This window comes from Toxotes jaculatrix, chromosome 21 (genome assembly GCF_017976425.1).
Source record: "Toxotes jaculatrix isolate fToxJac2 chromosome 21, fToxJac2.pri, whole genome shotgun sequence".
Lineage (NCBI taxonomy): Eukaryota > Metazoa > Chordata > Actinopteri > Toxotidae > Toxotes > Toxotes jaculatrix.
Window position 1 is genome coordinate 5,039,355 of NC_054414.1, and position 19,407 is coordinate 5,058,761.

At 42.3% G+C, this 19,407-nt stretch overlaps 1 protein-coding gene across 1 annotated transcript in view; it reads right to left on the bottom strand.

Moving 5' to 3' along the window:
• cacna1g (calcium channel, voltage-dependent, T type, alpha 1G subunit) overlaps positions 1–19,407 on the bottom strand; it is a 201,722-nt gene that overhangs the window by 22,284 nt on the left and 160,031 nt on the right. Inside the window, exons 24-28 of the mRNA XM_041067345.1 lie at positions 14,102–14,228; positions 13,332–13,460; positions 13,098–13,187; positions 12,563–12,755; positions 10,875–10,925 (exon numbers count right to left, since the gene is read on the bottom strand). Coding sequence (XP_040923279.1) covers positions 10,875–10,925; positions 12,563–12,755; positions 13,098–13,187; positions 13,332–13,460; positions 14,102–14,228 — 590 coding nt within the window. The remainder of the gene's footprint in view (positions 1–10,874; positions 10,926–12,562; positions 12,756–13,097; positions 13,188–13,331; positions 13,461–14,101; positions 14,229–19,407) is intronic.

A 19,407-nucleotide genomic window follows, 5' to 3' on the forward strand; every position in this document is an offset into this window, starting at 1 on the left:
GGAAGGGAATGAAGTGATCGAAGAAAAGGTGAAAGTTCAGGAAGCCAAATTACATAGACTGCCTCAGCTCTCCTGCTCCCACTTCCACTGCTCTTTTCTCCTCCACAGAGAAAAAGGGAGAAATGCTCTTAATGAGGGATGGAGTTTATCCTGCTCCCGCTTGAGTCAAGCCAGCATCAAAAGTATTATTATTATTATTGAGTAAAGTAACAAGTGTTTGGTGGAGGAGCAGAGAAATTATTTAACTTTTTCACCCACTATCTCTGCCTTCACTCTCCTTTCCCTCCTCGTTTTTCTCCCTTCCTTCACTGATGTGGCAGGTGTAGCCTCCTCTCTCAGCTCTGACATCGTTTTTGAATGGGAACAAGGATGGGTGCAAAGGTACAGAGGGGTGGCGACTGGCAAACCTCTCTGTACAGATCACGATGCCTTCTCTCTGCATCTCCATCCTCATCTTTGACACAGATTAAACACCCCATTCAGGAAAATCATCTCGTGGGGACTTAGATCTCATCATGTGTTTCAAATAACTGCAACATTATGTTTGTGACCCAAATAGAATAAATAAGATGACCCAACAAAAACAAGCTAAGCCGTCCATGCTGGGTCTCCACAGAGCAGATCTTAACAATACGTTGCACTTTATTTACTTTACTTAGGCCGGTGTCCACTGCATCTAAACTGAACGTATATAAAGGCCTGTATTCACTACAAAGAGTCATGAGACCGAGGCCTATGAAGCAAAACAAAAATTTCCTGTAAACTGTTTAGTTGGCAAACATCAAAGTCAACATCTGTTAAGGGGTGGGACAGATCCACCCTGGTCTGCTGAGTCTCAGCCAGTTAAATCTTCAAGGAAAATTTGCGTTTATAAATTTGACTTGCTTAATGTCTGATGACATTAAAAATGTCATCAGACACTCTGCTTCTGAAGTCATCTGGACACTGAAACAGCACTGGAGCCGTGACTGAGCCATAGCACAATTGGAACATATAGCAACTATATCTTGTGGACATTCGGCCTTGGGTTTACTGTTTGTAATGAGATCTAACACCCCTGATGAACATCTGCCTGAGATCTGACAGGCAAAAAGAAGGAAAGACATAAAAAAGTAAAGAGTTCCCTGTCCAGAAAACAACCCCAAGACCGTTATTCCTCCTTTGGCCTTCTAGTGCACTCACCTTCCCCTTCATGAACACCTACTCTTACTTCATGTTTGAGAGAGATGGCTTTAGAGGCAGAGGATTCAGCCTTGGTGTTGCTTTTGGACGCGGCCACACTCAAAAACATAATCCATACATTTCCGAGTCGGTCTTTGTTGGGAAATACAGACACAGTAAAGGTCCTTGACTTGTGGGACCGATGAGTAAGAACACCACAGCATAGCACTATGGGTATACTGTGACTGTGTGGGTGAACACAGGTTGGGTTGGATTGGATGTGTTGAGTATGGGTCTGGAACCTAGAGTTATCCAGCATGTGGTGAACAAGTGAGGGTGTCTAGAGCAGGTAGTGAAGTGGAAAGGATGTTGTGCCAGGTACTCCGATGAAAAGGAGGCCTGACCGTGAATCTCAAAACAACACGAGACGCCGCTATGGCTTTGATTCGTTGGTGCAATGACTGCAGTTTGTCTGGATCTTCTCTGCACACGTCTGAAGGCTCTTTGGACGTAGTTCTATCGGAGATTTACAGACGATTGGAATACTGGGATATGAAGTGTGGATTGATGTTGGTGAAGGTAATGGATGAGATGTGGGGACTAAAGGAGACTTAAGGTTTGGATCCTGGATGATAGAAAGAATGGCTGTGAAAGGAAGAGCAGGGCACGGGCTGTAAAAGCAGCAACAGTGCACTTCAAAGGTCACAGACCTGAATGCAAATGATCAAAATGTCAGTGAGAAACATTTATATTTTCACAATTCTAAAGCAGCAGATTGTTTGGATGCGGCGGCTGCTTTTATGCCCCTGTCCTTCATGGTGAATGGCTCAGCAGTAAACCTTGAGACTCAGTGTCTGCCAGGAAAAACGTGTCAGCCTTCAATGTCAAGGACTGGATGTCCAATTTTGAAATCCGGCAAACACAGAGTCCAAAAAAAAAAAAACAACCATCAACATAAACAGTTACTATAAAACAATCGAGAACTGATTTTACTGGAATTCCCGAATGCTCTGCTGCCCTGCTTAAATATCAGAGAGAGAAAAAGAAAGAGACACATAAAAGGAGAAAAAACACAGAAACGATAATAGAATAAAAATGAATCAAACTGGTGAATAACAGAGAGGAGCAGCAGAGCAACTTGAGGAGTCCAGAAGAAAAAAGGCAAAGAAAAAAGGAAACATGATATCATTCAAACATGACAGGGCATGATAACACAAACTCATCTGCACTCTTTGACACACACACATTGCGCTGGTTCACATGGTAGACTGACACACCTCTTTCTGAGTCATACTTGAGCAGGATGGACCAATTGAAATGGCGGACTGAATGGTGAAGGCAAGCGATTGGACGGCGTGAGTGGAGGGCGGAGTAACAGGGAAAACAGTGATGACAAGGTACAGACTGATGGAAAGCTTTTTAACTGCAGAATGACACAGGGGTTTTTAACCTTTCTTCCTCCGTGAAATCCATATTTATACCCAGAGCCGAAAAATTAACACAGTCCCCGTCAACTACGCACAACAGGGAGACAAAAAGGTAGATGATTTTAATGTCTCAGCCTTTCCTTGGTTAAAGGCGTTTTAACTTTCAAGTGCTGAGACTGATATCTGGACCCATTTGATATCATCCTTTTTCCTTTCTGTCTGTTCTACAAATACACATAAAGTGGCTACAATCAGTCTTAATGGCATGCAACAACTTGTTTTTCAGCCTTGACAGTTAGAAAGGAGCACGAATTGAACTGTTGAGTAGGAGTATAGAGGACAGCACACTGGTCATCATCATTCTGACAGGCAGCCTTCAAAATCCTGTAAGAACACAAACTCTCACACGTTCCTGCACCAACACACCAACCAGAATCCTTCAGAAATGCTTTGTCTTGTTATTTTACACAGGAGAGGTAAAGGAGCAGCAGAAATTAAATAGACAGCAACAGCACATTATGCTACCGATTGCTTATTGTTTTTGACCGTTGTCTTTAACCATGCTAGCATGAGTCTGTTTCAGGCACACACACACACATACACACAGAGCTCATCAGCTCATTTCCTACATTGGCATTTACTCTATGTACTGTATGCCTGTCCTGGGATATACAACCCATGCACGCTCACACAAAGGTTAAAAATGCAGCTTTTTCCACCTCATGTCTCCTTCATCATTACATTCAGTGCAACAGAGCAGGACTACAGTATGAGACTGTCTGCCACTCTGCTCCATTCTGTGCTCTTCTTGACATTTCTGTAGATAAAATATTCATCGAGAAAGTTTCCAACATGAAACATTCATGGAGAGCGTTGTTGGGGCAGCTTTTCCTCCCACAAATTACTCACAGCTTTCCAGTCAAACTAAGTAATTACTGCATGTCCTTTCACAGCAGGTTAAGCAATTATTAATGTAACAACATTGCCTTCTGTGGAAATAAATGTGCTTTATTACTTATTGTATTACTTTTGATTTTCCTTCACTGGCACATCAACAATCCATCAGTTTTTGTTGTCGCCTACTCAGAACATATCCATCATCAGTCATTCGTGCCTCCAGATTTGAGCAAATATGTTTAATGTTTCCAGAAGGCAAATGAGCTTCATTAGCTAGTTTACTGGATGAGGTAACATCCATACATCATGTGGTTGAGTCTGACTCTAATATTACAATTTAGGATGTCAGCTGGTGTGAGGAAAATAGGGTACGTAACATCAGGAAACATATATACCTCACCCACTGGCACACCCCCAAGCAGCTGCAGCAACACAGTGTCGTGTCGCTGCTAAACCCTAAAAGTTCTGAAAGATTCATCACATTTAACACTTCGCTTAACACTGCTACCTACACCTTGTGCCGTCAAACTGTTACACAATCTGAGACTTCGTGCCGAGGTGTGTCACTCGCTATCTCTTTCCATTCACACCCCAGTCTTATTCTCTCTCTTCCTAAAGGACTGGTGTTATTAATTATATCTCTACCACAAAGGAATAAAAAAAAAAAAAAAAAAGGAAAGAGGGTCAATGTGAAACTTCCGTGAGATTCATCTCTGTTAGCTCTGACCCAGATACAGTTAGGGATTGGCACCGGCTGGTTTGTGTGTCTCCTTGTGTGCTTGTGTGTGTGTGTGTGTCTGTGTGTTTGATAGAGGATGTGTGAGGGGATGATCCTATTATCCTCATCTTGTTGTTGACTGCTGGCCGTGTACTGACAAAAAGATTAACACCACAACATAAGAAATGACTTTGTTTACCCACTGCAAGGTGATGAGGATTTATGAATCTACATAGAGAATACAACAGATACACCGTCCACATCAGCTGCTGACGCCATCATCTGCACAGCTGTAAGCTTAATTTTGGCAAATGGGAAAATCATTCCATATGAAACACAAGCACCTCTTACTCTAAAACTGACTGACCTGAGATATGGGAACTTCCACTCTGTGAGAGCTTAGAATAAGATATACATGTATTTTGGTGAACATGAAAAGGTTCAAAAGGTTAGAAACCTCAAAGTAAATCTGACCTGCATTCTGTGTTATTAGAGTTTCAAAAAACTTTTTTTTTCCTACGATGAAGAGGAATTCATCTGAAACTAAATGTAGGATTGGAGTCTTTTTTTAAAAACAATTATGTTTCATTTGCTGTTTCCAAGCCATGATTCAAACAGTCAATTCATCAACTATTTTATTACTTATTTAATGTTGTTCCATTTACATATTTGTGATTTGCATTACAGAGGCAAATGCTGAGAAAACGTATCCAGTAAGTGTTTGAGAGATAAATGTGATTCCTCTCTGCGAGCTCATTGTAAGTACGTTACATAATATGCTTGTTAGAACTGAAAGCAGCTTATTTTTTGCAAGCAGGCAAGAGATCAAGCTTATCATCACTGAAGTCAGCGCTGTGCAAGATGGTGGGTCTTAACTCAAACACTACTGTTAACCTGTACGCTGGGATGAACTAACCTGCAAAGAGAAAACAAATTAATGTAAACACCTCAAGGAAAGTACTTTATATCTGAGGAAACATCAGCATAAACAATATGACAAAGGCAGGTCATTTTTGGGTTTAAGGCCAATTAGCAGCATGTGTCATGTATTAAAGAGGGTCAAGTTTAGAGGCAGGGAGTTAAAGGTATCCTGTGGAGCTTTCTTGTAAACACACTGTTTGTATCCTTAAGGTCTGACCAATTTGATGAATGCATTACCTTCCTCTTGAAATAGACGCAAAGTTATTCTTAAAATATTTTAATATTTTAAATTGTGCAATGTTTTTGCTAGCCTGCAAACAGCTAGCAGCTACAGTCTACAGAAATGACAGTATTCGTAATGTAAGTCTGAGTTCTAGAAAATAAATCTTGGTTTAAGCAGCTTGTAACTTATTTAACTAGTGTAACTAGATGGACCTAAAGTTGAGCAAAGAGACTTTTCAAAAAGACTTTTCACTTACCATTATAATTTATATTAGTTTTCTCAGCTTTATAGAGTTTTTTTGTGCTGACTCAAGGGTGCCTTAGGGAGTTTTTGACCACCAGCAGAACTATAGAGCAATATTTTTAAGACTGGAGTCCTTTTTTGCATGTGCATTAGAACATGCATGCACACGGGTGACGTGATGCACAGTCCTGCCGATGTTTTCACACTATTCCACTGACCTACAGTTGGTACTGGTCAATTTCAAAGGTGAAGGATGTAGCAATACGCAATAGCAATAGAAGATGTCATGGATGTCAACAATGTCATTCTAATGAATAATCATAGTATTTGCTTTGCACATATCTTTTGAGGGAGGAAATGCATTTGTTTGTTTAAAAAAAAAAACCTCCCCAGGGTCCCTTTATGGTTGTGCTTCGATTGCAGTCACTGACTGTGTGCAGTTAGCTTGGTAACATACAGAAGCCATGAGTGGCAAAACAGCAGGGAGGCACTGTTGCTGGGCTCAGCGTGGGAGGCTGATTTACAGAAAACTGTAGGAATCACTGCCGGTCCAGTATGTACTGCACTTGAAAATGAATTAGCACAAAAGAGGTGGTCTTACTATTTTGGTTGGCACCACTTGCAATCTGCTCTCTCTCTTAAACATGTGAGTTCCCAAAGCAACAAGAGACCACCAACAGAGGAAGAAAGAGGGTCAAAACATTTGTGGCCAAAAATTAGTCTTAAAAATCACGACAGTTTCTATCAAACACAGATAAACTGCAAAATGGAACAGTCACAAAAATAACACAGACATGACACTGCTAATATGAAGATGACAAATACACTAACCCTCCTTTGTTTGTCTTCACAGCGTTTGAGGTGTATACATTATTTTGTCCACGCATTTGTACTTCTTGATACGATGGCTGTTTGGGATGAGACGTGATGACAGAGTGAGTGGATTCATGTGGGGGCTGACCCAGCCTGGGCTGTTCAGCCTGTCTGGGAAGTCGAGGGCCATCTGTTAACATGGCAGAGCCACAACTCTCTCAGACTGACTTATAGGAGGAAGACAGCACACTCGCACACATACACATACAAACTGACAACCAACAATTCAAACTCATATCCTCAGCACACAAAGGCACATATAACATAACATACTCAGAGCGTAGTGACATTCACAGCAAAAGGTGCAGAAACTATACTGCTGGTTACATAAGTTCTGCTCTTTGGTGACACACTTGTGACGATCATCGGTACTTGTTGTTTTCTCTGGTCTTAGCTCTCAATGGTTCCACCTGGATCATGTCTTTAATCAATATAATGAGGAAACATATTTGTTTAACTTATCTGGCAAGTCGCAGAATGTTGATACTGAACATATCTGCAAAATATTCTGAGACATTTTTCATTTGTTTTCCTCTTGCACTGATTCTAGCTACTAAAGCATGATTAAACTTTTTTATGGCTATTTTGAGGGAATGTAAGTCACTTGGTTAAGATAAAGATTATGGTCTGAAAAAGTCAACACACAATAGGGCTGTCAAGTTTTTTCAAAAGTTCAAAATAATTACTTGTTTACTTTACTTGATTACTTGTGGTTGTAGACGGAGGCAGCGCTGTAGAACCTAAAATACCTCCACACACTGTTCCTCTGACGCTTCGATGTCATGATTATCCGATCAGAGTGGCTTTGCTTCTTAGTGCCCTCCTCCATTTTTACTGAAAAGCCTCTGCTGGACAACAAGGAAAACTATTTCAAACAGTGTGTTGCGACTGTAAATTCTGAATTTGCGGTCTGAATATTTCATTTTTTGCATTCAAACTAAAGTTCAAATTTTGAAACAATTCTAACACTGTGACCCTTCCCTGATCTCTCCCTAAGCCTAAATCAAACCACATGTGAAACTCAGGATGTGATTCCTGGACTGTGGAGTATAATTTCTAGGAAACAGGGTTTGGAAGATGCTTTCCATGTAATAATAAAGTAATATGTCTTGTTCATAGAGCTGTTTCAAATGCTGCCACTAAAGTTTCCACTTGCGAGACTTATACAGATTTTTAAGTAATATACTTCTGAGTAACTGCTACTAACTTATACTGTTACTGTTGCACACAGGAGACAACAGCCTATAGACTAGTGCAGAAACACTGAGAGCATCATTACCCTGATACAAGCTGCTGTCTGTCAAAATACCCAGCATGCCATCTCTCTGATAGCTCACTGAGAGCGAAACAGGGAGAAAATAATATGAAACTATATTCACAATTTGCAGCATACATCATGTGCAGTGTACTGTAGCTTCTCCTGATGTGTCTGTCACAACCAGCTGACTCTGACCGCACAATGCATGACTCAACACAACAAGTCAGCTCAAACAGGGAGACGCTTCACATTGACCCTGCCGGGAGCGAGGCCATCCTGGATGTGTGCGTTTGTGACTGCGTGAGATTGTGTAGCTCTATGTGTGTCAGACTGTGTGCATGTCTACCTCCATGTAAGGGTGGGATTTTCTTTATGTGTCTCCATGATTACCACCACTTGCTTCAACCTCTTATTCACCCCTTTTCTCCAGCTCCAGTTTACAAATATGTGAGTGTGAGATTCAGAGAAGTCTTCTGCAGCACATCCAGGTCCAGTCACAAGGCTTCATAAGAACATTCCAAGTCAGGATGCAGATCTTTCAGGTCCATGAAGGTGGTGGATTGCCATGAAATCTGGTACAGACATGCCTCCCATGGATATATTAACTTTGGCAATCCCTTAACTTAATAATCAGATCTCAGAGGACCTGAGTCCTTCTTACTTCTCTCATCAAAATCTTTGTGACATATGTCTAAGTCTCAGGTCCACAGCTCTAGGTGAGATTACATGTGTTTCTAATCTGCACATTTTAATACATTTTATTGACCATATGTTTACATTTGTGTAATTCTACCACCTCTCTCCTCCACCCTTATGTATCTCTACTCCTCCTCCTTCCATCTTCAGTCAAAATCTTAATGCACCTCCTTCATCATCTCCTCTCTTTGTTCCTCTCCTCCTCCTATCCTCCACAAATGGCTGCTCCAGTGCAGTGCAAGCTGAAGATAAGAGTCCACACACACACACAAACGCACTGTGCATGACATGCATGCATGCCCACACACACACCCTAACACAAATATACAAGTACCACACTGTGTGGACGCTGTACTTTATGTGTGCGTTTTGTGTTTTTGGCACATTTGTAATTACCTTTGGTGAAAATATCAAAATAGTGCAAGTCCTTGTGTCCTGAGGTAAAAATGCCGCATAGGATCAACAAAAGGGTGTAGGGGTCCCACTCCCCTCTCAGACAGTCATCCAGACTGAGAGGAGAAGGGATTTGGGGATGAGAGCTGCTCCTGCATATTTTACAACCTGTTCTGCAACCATCTGCTGCCTGACACAATCACATATGCACACACACAAACACACACACACACACGAGAATACAATCCAGCACAGTCGAGTCTGCCTTCCAGGAATGTGCCCCTATTTAAACCACATTGCACCTGGTAATTTATGTGCAAACAAAGACAATCTCTCTCTCTCACACACACACACACACACACACACACAAACTTCCATAATGCAGAGTTAGTGAAAGGGTCGTCATTATGTAACACACCTCTCAGCAGCTCCCACCTACCAACAATACCTTAACCAGATCGCCATGGAAACTAGTTGCGACAATTCAACCACGTGTGCCAGCAAACCAGTCCGACCTTTATGCCCAACAAGAGCCGACCGCTGTTAACAAACCCGCTGTGGTCTCGCTTAATAACTGCTTGTACTGCTGTAACCTTTGTACATAGTGTGCTGCAGAAAATCAGCCCGTAGGTCGAGATAAATTTATGCAGTTTGGCAAGAGCCTTAATTCTATTTTAGACCATGATTTAATAATGGTATCCAACTGATGCACATCTGATAAACTAGAAATAAATTGTTTTCCACCAAAGAAACAATTTAAATTCTCTTTGTAAGTGAAACAAATGAAAGATGCCATTTGAAGCCTTAGCTGTGCAGACTACAGCAAGCAAAACTAGATCCTCTATCAGAGTTTGTTGCTTTTTAATTTACTATGATTACATTTACATATTTTGGCACTGGATGCCTTAAATTAAGCTTTTAGGTCCACACAGACTGAGTGAGAAAATAACAGAATGTTCTTGATTGAATTTCTGTGGTCTAATGCCCTTTAATGGAAGCCAGTGACCTTTAATAGAGGACGCTATTAGTGGATGTTAGCAACAGAAAGAAGCTGTTCATCCAAGATGGCAGCCCTTGTACAACCTGATCAAACTCTCTAATCTCTCTGGCTCTGATCTACAGTAACAACAGTGAGCTGAAATTACAAGGCACAATGAGAGAGACAGATCATGTTAGTCAAGATTAAAGGATAACTCAGAGTTATCAAAACCTTGGCCTTTTAATCACCGCATTTAATTTTAACTTTGTACTCAGCAAGTTATTTGTTGAGATCTGGGACCACAGTGCTAAAAAAGACGTTTGATAGGAAAAAAACACAAGCAGACAAGCTGTGTACATCTACTGGACTGACAGCCATGGCCTTTTCTACAGACATTAATGTTTCCCTTAGGGTGAATCCTAATAACTTTAGTGATCTCTTAGGTTTTCATCTGGCTCCTTCATGAGGTAAAAGTTTCAGTGATGTTATTACTTAGCTCAAAGCATCATTGTGCAGAACAGTCTTTGTCTTTGTCTCTCCACATGTTTTGTGCCCTGTCACACTTCGGTGTAGCAATGTCACCATGTTCCCAGATCTACAGAGAGAATCATAACAGGTCCCTTGGTTTATGAGGAAAAAGATGTTCTTTTTACCTGAAGGTAAGTCCAACATTTGTTGCCCTTCAGTACCTTTCCCTGCCTCGCCTCATCTCCATCTCTCCCTGCCAACCTAACCTAACCAAACCAAACCAAACCAAAGCAAACCAAACCAAACCAAAGCAAACCAAAGTCGTCTTCTCTTGTGGTGGTGGTGCAGCAGTGCAGTGCTGTGGACAGTGGATGGATCGCGGGCGGTGTGGAAGAGCTGTGAAAGACAAAGCCACGACAGAGAAAACAGGTAACAGCATGTCCAGCGGACAGAGGGCTGATGGGAGAGAGGCAGGGGGGCGGGGACGCGGGATGGGGCCCTACCTCCCGTGATCATTGAACTTAGAACCCTAGCCACCATGGTGGGTGGTCGTGGTCGGTGGTGGTGGGAGGAAGGGGGTTTAAAGGGACACACAGAACATGCTAGAAACTCTGTACCTTTCAATGTGCCTTCAGAGAGGGCCCAACTCACCCCCGGAACCAATAAATCTAGAGGAATGAGACTGTGTTAGTCAGGGAGAAGCAGAAGAAAGCAGAAGGAAGGATGGCTGAGAGTTAGAAACAGGAGAGAGTCAAAGAGAGAGAAAGAGGGAAAGAGGGATGGAGTAAGGCCAGAAGGAAGTGATGAAAGATTAAGCTGGTTTATGTTCCTATGTTTTGTCTTTCCAGTGATTCTGAGTCCAGTTCTTTGCATTCACTTTTTGTTTCGTAATGATCAAAAAGCTGATCACTCCAAACTTCTCAAACCAAAGCACATTTCCAACCATCTTACAAATTGTAACACGAGTAAGCCATCTCTTTCTATACGCAACCTTGCCTTTTTGTGTCACTATTTTGCAAATAAAACCAACATCTAGATCTTTTTTTCACCGTAAACACTGTAAATAAAAAAGGTTTCCTGGCTAAACACGACGTTTCAACCAAAAATTAGAAAAGGAATAAGAAAAAAAGGGAAATGTCTTGTATGATTTCAAGAAAAAGGGCAGGGCCTCTTGAAGTATAAAGTGTACATGTGTTAGAGTGTGCAAGTGTCTGGGGGAGTTTCTCGACTAGTGAGATACCCTTGGCAGATGCCTCCTGAAAAAAGAAGATCAATTTCCATCTGTATTTCTCAAGAGCTTATCAATTAAAATGATCATATATACCGAAATCAAAGGGAATTTCCTTTCACCTTTAAGAAACCAATAGTGTCCACTGCTCCTCGTACAAATATAATAAAAAAGAAAGTGCCTTTGGTATAAGTGGGTAAAATGCTGTAATTACAGGCACCAAATGCTCAAGAGGGTTAACACTAGCGTGTTAGCGTAGTGTTTTTGGGTGTAGAAGGCAGTGGAAAGAGTAAAAACCAAACCAAGCAGTTTGTCACCAACTCCTATACAGCCGGAGGGGAGGGGGGACAGGCAGGGAATTAGCTCCAACTCCCACAATTCTCACCCAAGGTGATCTCAGATCTTAGCTAGGGGAAAACTAAGGGGAAACTCATCCTCATTTTCTTCCAGATTTGGGTCTATCCCTGCCCCTGCGGCTGTACTAAACCACATGCAGAAGAGGGGAAGGGAGGGGGGTCATCTCCTTTTCTATCAGGGCGATTAAATGATCAACAACTCCCCCTCCCTCTAGCTCTGTATACCCACCACCATGCAAGCCCCCTCTGTCAGCACTCACTAGGCATGCTCCAAGGGGCCATCCCAAGCACGGCGTCTACGGTACACCAGGCAAGGTAAGGGAGGAGGGAGAGGGGGGGGTGTTCAGCTATTCTAGCTCTGCAAACCTACCAATCACGGAGGCTTTTCTTAACATCCAACTTGATCAGTTGCTGCTGGAGTTGAAGAAGAGCCCCCACAGTCTGTAGTAGAGTCTGCAGAGCCAAAGTAGGTGACCACCAGACTGCAAAAAAACTAGCCGGAGGGCTAACGAGGAAAAATAAAAAAGGACAGTTGAGGGAAAAGGGAAGGTTCTACTGCAGAGTAGTGACTATCGTTGGTACAAGCTATCTAATTGCGTTCTTCCAGTTTCGGCCAAACCAAAACAAAAAGCAAAAAGAAAAAAAAAAGGCTCAGGCTCAAATCAAGCAGGACTCAGAAAGATGTGGAAAGACTACCGACCAGCCAGCTCCTTCTCCTTACTCCGTCTCTTTTTCTCCCTGCGTTTCAGTCTCTTCTCCTCCCTGCGCTTGGCCTCCTCGACCTCCTGGTGGCGTCGGCACTTGTGGAAGTTCTCTACCACCACACCCACAAACATGTTGAGCACGAAGAAGGCCACGATGAGCAGGAAAGAGATGAAGTAAAGCAGCATCCATGGGTTGTGGTTCAATTTTGGCTGAAACATACACAAAAACAGAGGATTTTATAGTTATTCAGAGGTCCTCTTTTTTCTGTTTGTATATACTGACCTAGTTATAGCTAGCTACAGACAAGTGTGCTTGTTAGGCTGCCCTTGACTCAGTTTCCACCGTTATGACATCAGTTTTAAGATATTGTGCATGTTATTATACACATGCACAGACGTGTATGGACACAGTGAATGTGACTTTTTTTTTCTTCCTTACCTTTACCAGATATCAGTAGTAAGTAAACTACAGCTCTGCTTGTCCATCTCTAAAAGTCACCGCACAATCCGACACTGATCTATGTGCGAGTGTGTTTTTGTGCTCAGACTTACCTGTCTGTCAACTTCTACAGCATCCAGTCCGTTATACATAATGTCCACCCAGCCATCTTTTGACGCCAGAACAAAAAGAGACATCAAGGCCTGAAACAGAGAAAAAGAAGAATGGGTAAAATATGTAAACTAAAATGACAACAAAGGTTATAAAAACTTCCCCGACAAGCAGCTCATCAGACTATTGCTTCATGTTTTTATCGATCAGAAGTCTTTGCATTTCTGAAATCATACCTGTCCCAGGTTGTCAAAGTTGTACTTGTGTCTGACCCATGTGTAGTTGGCATGCTCACAATCTGTCCTGTTGGCGATGTTTACACGATGTTCTACTCCTTGACAAAAGAAGAACTTCCCCTTGAAGAGCTGGGCGAAAGAAAACAAACACACGCTCTTTATTTTGAAGTGAACTTGAATAGAATTCAGATTCTTAAAACTAAATTCTGCTATTTCAAAATGAAACATGTCTTTTGTCCAGAACATGGTAGGACCCCCTGTCAGGCTGTGTGACTGCCCCAGGGTGAGGTTATAATAAAGGTTAGGGTTGGAGAATTTGCTGAGATTAGGGCTACTTGGTATAAAATATATCACAAAAACAATCGTAAGTCATCCAAGGATCAGTGGGTTCTGTTGAAGCCTTTTAATGAGTGATATCTCCCAATCACTGCTTCATGGAATCACCATGGCCATTAACCCTTCATGACACTACTTCTGGACAGATGGTCTATGGACATAAACATGCTGCAGGCAGATAGACAGGACCCTGAGCTGCACCAAGGGCACAGAGCTCGTTGGTATAAATTGGTCCTGTTAGCCATGATAACTTTATTGAGAATAAATGACGTACTGTAGATGTATGTACTTTGTGTGCATGTGCTACAAAGATGTATGTACAACATTTGTCACGTTAAACTGTTAAAGCATGGTAACAAGGAGGATAATGTTTCTGTGTCATGGCTGTTTCTTGTTATTTCTGTCTATACCTTTTCCTCTCAGTCCCCTCTCACCTGTACTCCCAGGATACCAAAGATAATGAAGAAGGCGCAGCAGATGACCACAATGTTGCCGATGGGCTTCAGTGATGACATCAGGGTCTCCACCACAAGCTTCAGCCCTGGGGCTCTGCTAATCACACTGGAACACAGCATATAATAGGATATTAGTGCACTGTGTGTGTGTGTGTGTGTGTGTGTGTGTGTGTTTGTGCAGGGCACTCTTCGGTCACTTACAGTATAGCCCAGACCAGATGGAGCAGAGATGCCTACAGCGTTCCAACCCGCAACCTCCTCAGACCCCCCACACACCCCCAGGCCCTCACCCTGTGTGTGCACACACACTTCCTTTTTTTTCTTGATTTCCCTTGTTTACCACAGTTGGAAAGCTTTTTTTTCCCTTATGTGCTCACATTTTGTATCTTTTTTAAAAAAAAACAAAACACTTGTTGGCTCACAGACAAATTAACTTCTCTTTCTTTCACTCACTCCCACTCTTCTTTAAAAACCACCTCTTCCCCTCTTTCGCACTTCTTTCAGTTTCCTTTCATTTCTGCCGTCAAGGAAACAGACACATCTAATTAAGCCAATGGACTGATGAGGATGTTTAATTAGCGCCAGCATGGCACCCGGCACTATATTGCACAGCAGCTGAGCTTCTCCGGTGGAAAAACACAGACACACACGTACTGCATAAAATCTGCCAATGCACGCACACTTATCTGCACAGGCTTTCACACAGAAAACACAGATAGTCAATAGAAGTCAATGTGATGTGACAGATAATATGACACATGAAAAGGCCTGAAAGATAAAAAAAACAAAAACAAAAAGCAACACGGTCAAAGAGGCTGTCGAGGAGATAATCTGCTCTGCTATTGTCTGTCTTTGTCTGCATTGTATGTTTTCCCGTGTGCAGACAGTTGAATGAAGGAAGAGTCAATAGCGCATTAACAGACGACATGAGATAATAAAGAGCCAGGAGTGACCAAGGCCCCCGATCAATAGCCCTGATCAGAGAATAACGAGCCTATGGCGACACCTCATCACTCTGCCTCTCCTGATATTCTGTTAAAACCAGGATGGGGTGCAGTGCTGCTGCTGGCCTATGGAGGGTGCTACTGTTCAAGACCTGCAGCTGCTTGCATCTGCTTTTGTGACTGATGCAGATTAGAGTTCGAATACATATTACAGAACATATTGTGAACAAAATGGCATTTGTTGTCAAAGGCAGTGATCTAAGTCCAGTTTAAGTGTTTTTGTCTTTTCTGTAGAAGGGCTTACCATTGTTTCCAGGCAATTAGACATTTCTCTTTAGAGAAGAGAAATGAAGATGTGCAATAAAGGCTTGTCAAATTAGTATTGTCCAGTCATACAATTGGGTACGTACGATGATGTTTCAAAGGTGTTTTCATTCCACCCATCATCCCTTCATTACTGTGCTTGTCTGTCTCGACAGTTTGCAAAAGTTAAAAAGTGAAAAGAAAAAGCAAAGCTAGCTTGACCAATGAATAAACGTGGTGAGAGAAAAGAAAAAGAAAAATCAGCGAGCTTGCAGAGTCCATTAAGGACAGACGCACATCGTTTACCGCCGTTTTCCAGCTCACTCCCTTAGATCACACATTACCTGCAAAAGAAACGTTTCCAGACATTTCTGCTTTGCATATGAAAACTCCAAGCCAACCTCTCTGCCTCTCACATCATGTTCTCCTTTTCAGCTCCACTCTGACAAATACGCTGAAGTGAAAAGGCTTAAGGAGGGGAACGACAGAGAGATGAGCCTCTTATTATGAGTCAATACACTCTGATGACGCGGTACGTGAAGGACACACACTGCGATGGGCTCCTCTCTGTAATGTTTATTTGCATATTGACATGAAAAGGAGGATGAGGAGGAGCTGGATGGAGGGAGCCAGGGGGAGAAAAAGTTAGCGTTCATTAGCAGCAGTTCACAGCGTGTCCTTGTTTTGTGTGCTATACAAAGCGGGAGGGAGTGTGCCGCTATGCGCAACACCTGCACACATGCACCACCCATCTCCCTCCTCCACCAGCCTATCCCTCACTCTGAGGAAAGAGAACAACAAGTAGGGCAATAAGTGGCAGGCATGTTCCCACAGTGCAAACACTGGGTATAATTAAGCGATGCTGGGAGATAGAAATAGGGAATAGAGGGAGGAGAGGAGGGCTGGTGAGTTGCGGGGATATAGAGGGAATAAAAAATGAGGCAGCTGCTATATTGCTTTCTTGTATAAACTTTGTTTCTCACTCCACCTTGCTGTATAAATTTCTTTCTGCTCTTCTCCGTTTCAACCTACAGCTGTCCTTCCTCTCCGGCTGTCAGACTTCACCACTCACTGTTCTCACTAAATGAAGTAAATGTAAACTGTAAGTTGATGAATTCAGGTGTCAGACACAATCTAAACGTCCTGAAGAACGGTAATCATGTGCCAACTTAACTGGCCACCATCGGCACTGTCAGATTCAAGGGTAAAATAAAAACATGCACTCAAGAGAGACAGCATAGAAAGCAGCCAGTATGGAGGCCTCTGGGTAATTACATCATCATCAAGTGATGGATGAGTTCAAAGGCTGAGCCGACATGGGGTCAGACACAGGGGGCATTTATCAATAAATAGACCGATTGGCCAGCGCTGACCTCACATCCACCACAAAGCTGTTCAGATCAGTATGCCTGCAATGAAGCCTGGGAGTGTAGCACGTACAATTAATGGCTGGTGGGGAGGGGTTTCTAGGTTGCAGCTGAACTGTCAGTGAGGTGTAGGTGGTGTTGGGTGACATAAAAGTGCCATTCGGTGACACGGGGTACTAACTTCTGGGCCTTCCCTGAGGCTAGACCTCAGCTCTGGTTGTGGGCTTGATGAATGACTGCAGAGGTGTGTTATGTGTGCGTGTGTTTATGTGTGTTGGTGTGTGCCCTGTTAAACAAAGCTGATGCATCATTCTGTCACACACACACACACACACACACACATGATCGTGCACTCCAGTGTACCCCCACCTCTCTTGTGTAATGTAATGCCGTCATTAATATCTCTACTGAAAAACAAACAGCAACAGACACCTGCACACAAACACGTTCACAGATACAAAAACACCTGCTTGTTGCAATAACACACAACACACGTAGCAACCAATGCAAGAATACGCACAATAGCTCAGTGCAAACTCTTTGTCAGATTGCATAAACTAAAGTAGATATACATGCGGTTCAATATTTGGCTGCCTGAGTGACAAGCTGCCATAGATTTCAGCCTGTGAGCACATAAATGATTGTTGATTGATTATGATTCCCAAGTCAGCGTCAGCAGCTCCAATGCTGCCTGTGTGAACCCCACATGCACTGAGCTGCCAGAGGCGAAAACACAGACAAGCTCATATTTAATTCAAACAAGCAGCGAGTGTGCGTCTACCGCAATCAAACTGGGGTGACAAGCTGATACTGAAACGAACACAGAAGCTTTATGGATGACAATGCTGCGTCTGCCTCGTGGTGAGTTTAACGGGCAGAATTTATTACCACCATCGAGAAAAAGTTTTTAACTTTTTTTTTTTTTAAGGTTAAGTCATGAAAATTGCAAAATGATTGCTTTTGTCAAGCTGTATAACAAGGATTATAGGGTAACTTGCTTTGTTTACACAGAATTTGAGCCATGAAGTCAGAGTTACGACCGAACATCCAACTAACTGTCATTAGATCCTGATTCAAATGTTGCTTAACTGTGACTGTTGCTGGGGAATATGTGTCATCATTTTTTTTTTTTTTCTGACTGAGGACAACAGAGAAAAACACAAACAGAAATCTCTCATGAAATAATAAAAAAACATTCTTTGGCAGAAAAATGCATGTTCATAGCTTTGCCATTACTGCCTCTTTCAGGCTGTAATGGACTGGAATGGATTTCACTGATCACAAAGCTTGAGGGAGAAGATGTCATAGTGTACGTGCCCACACTCTTTGAAGGAAACAAGACTAAATTACATGTCGTCATGCACGCAACGATGCCTCTGTGGCTTTATTGGGTTTAAACCTTGAAATAAGATGGTGGTTTTGGAGACAGGCACACAGGATAGCTTGGATAACTGTATCTTAGCCTACTTCCCACAGATGTCAGCTAATTTTCAAATTGGCCATTACTTGGTATGTAAAAGTAGTGAAAACTCAGAAATAGATTTTTTTTTGCCACCTCTGTTCTCTAAAAATCAGGAAACTAACAGACAGATCCAACCTTTTTAAATTTAATGGTTAGATTGGGTGAGTGTTGTTAAGATTTAATGAAGCACTTGTAGCACCAACGTGTCTCACTAAGTGCTCTGGTCTCCAAAGGTATATTTGTTGGAGAAGAACCAATAGTGCACCATAATGAAGCCGTACTCGATACCCAGAGAGGCACGCTGAGAGCTTAATATGCTGTAGCCGTTAAGGCTGTGCTTCTCCCTTTGGATTGAAAGTTAATAACTACCTTAAAAAATGATTTTTCAGTACTGCTTTCCTGTAACTCTTCTGCAGCCTCAGCGGAGGAGAGAGAGAGCCAAGCCACCGAGCTCAGTTCTTTCCTCTTTCTTTTCCCATCCTCTCCTGTTTCTCCCTCACATACTCACTCTCTGCCCGTCTTCCTACAGTCTTCCTAATCCTATTTCTCCCTCTGCCATTTTGCATTTTTCTCAAACTGAAGACATCACTCCCAAGAGAAATGCTTGCCCTTTGCTCCCAAGAATATTTCCCCTAAACTTAAAAATTTGTCCAATTTCCTCCTGTAATTGCTACATATTTTCTAATCTGACTTTAAAACCTTCTCTACTCGACATTAATACAGCCTCAGCCCTGCTGCCCTATGGGGATTAAATAAGGCAGGGCGTACAGCAGCATGACTTAGAGACAGAGAATTCAGCAGCAGTGAGAATCAGGTACTCGTTTCAAGTGCTCTGTTTGTCATAGGTGCGGCAGATCTAATTAGAAAGCCCCTTGTGTGACAGCAAGTTCATTCTCAAATGTCACATTAACATTTAACTTGCTATAAAATGCTGGTTTTTTTTTGTTTTTTTTTTAAACTAATAAGCACCACAGCGGCAACCAAACCAAATCCTAAAGCATGTTAAAGTATGTATTGTAAACTGCTTTAAACTACATGAGTTATAATAACATCGTACCTACCGAAGTAATTGCTGAGATTTGGGAACATGGTGAAATCGAAAAACAGTCCAACAAGGCAAGAAACTAGTTCAGATGGTCACATATATCCAGTTTCTGTACGTAAACAGTGCTCTGCTCACTCTTTTACTACCACAGACTGTCCTCAGTG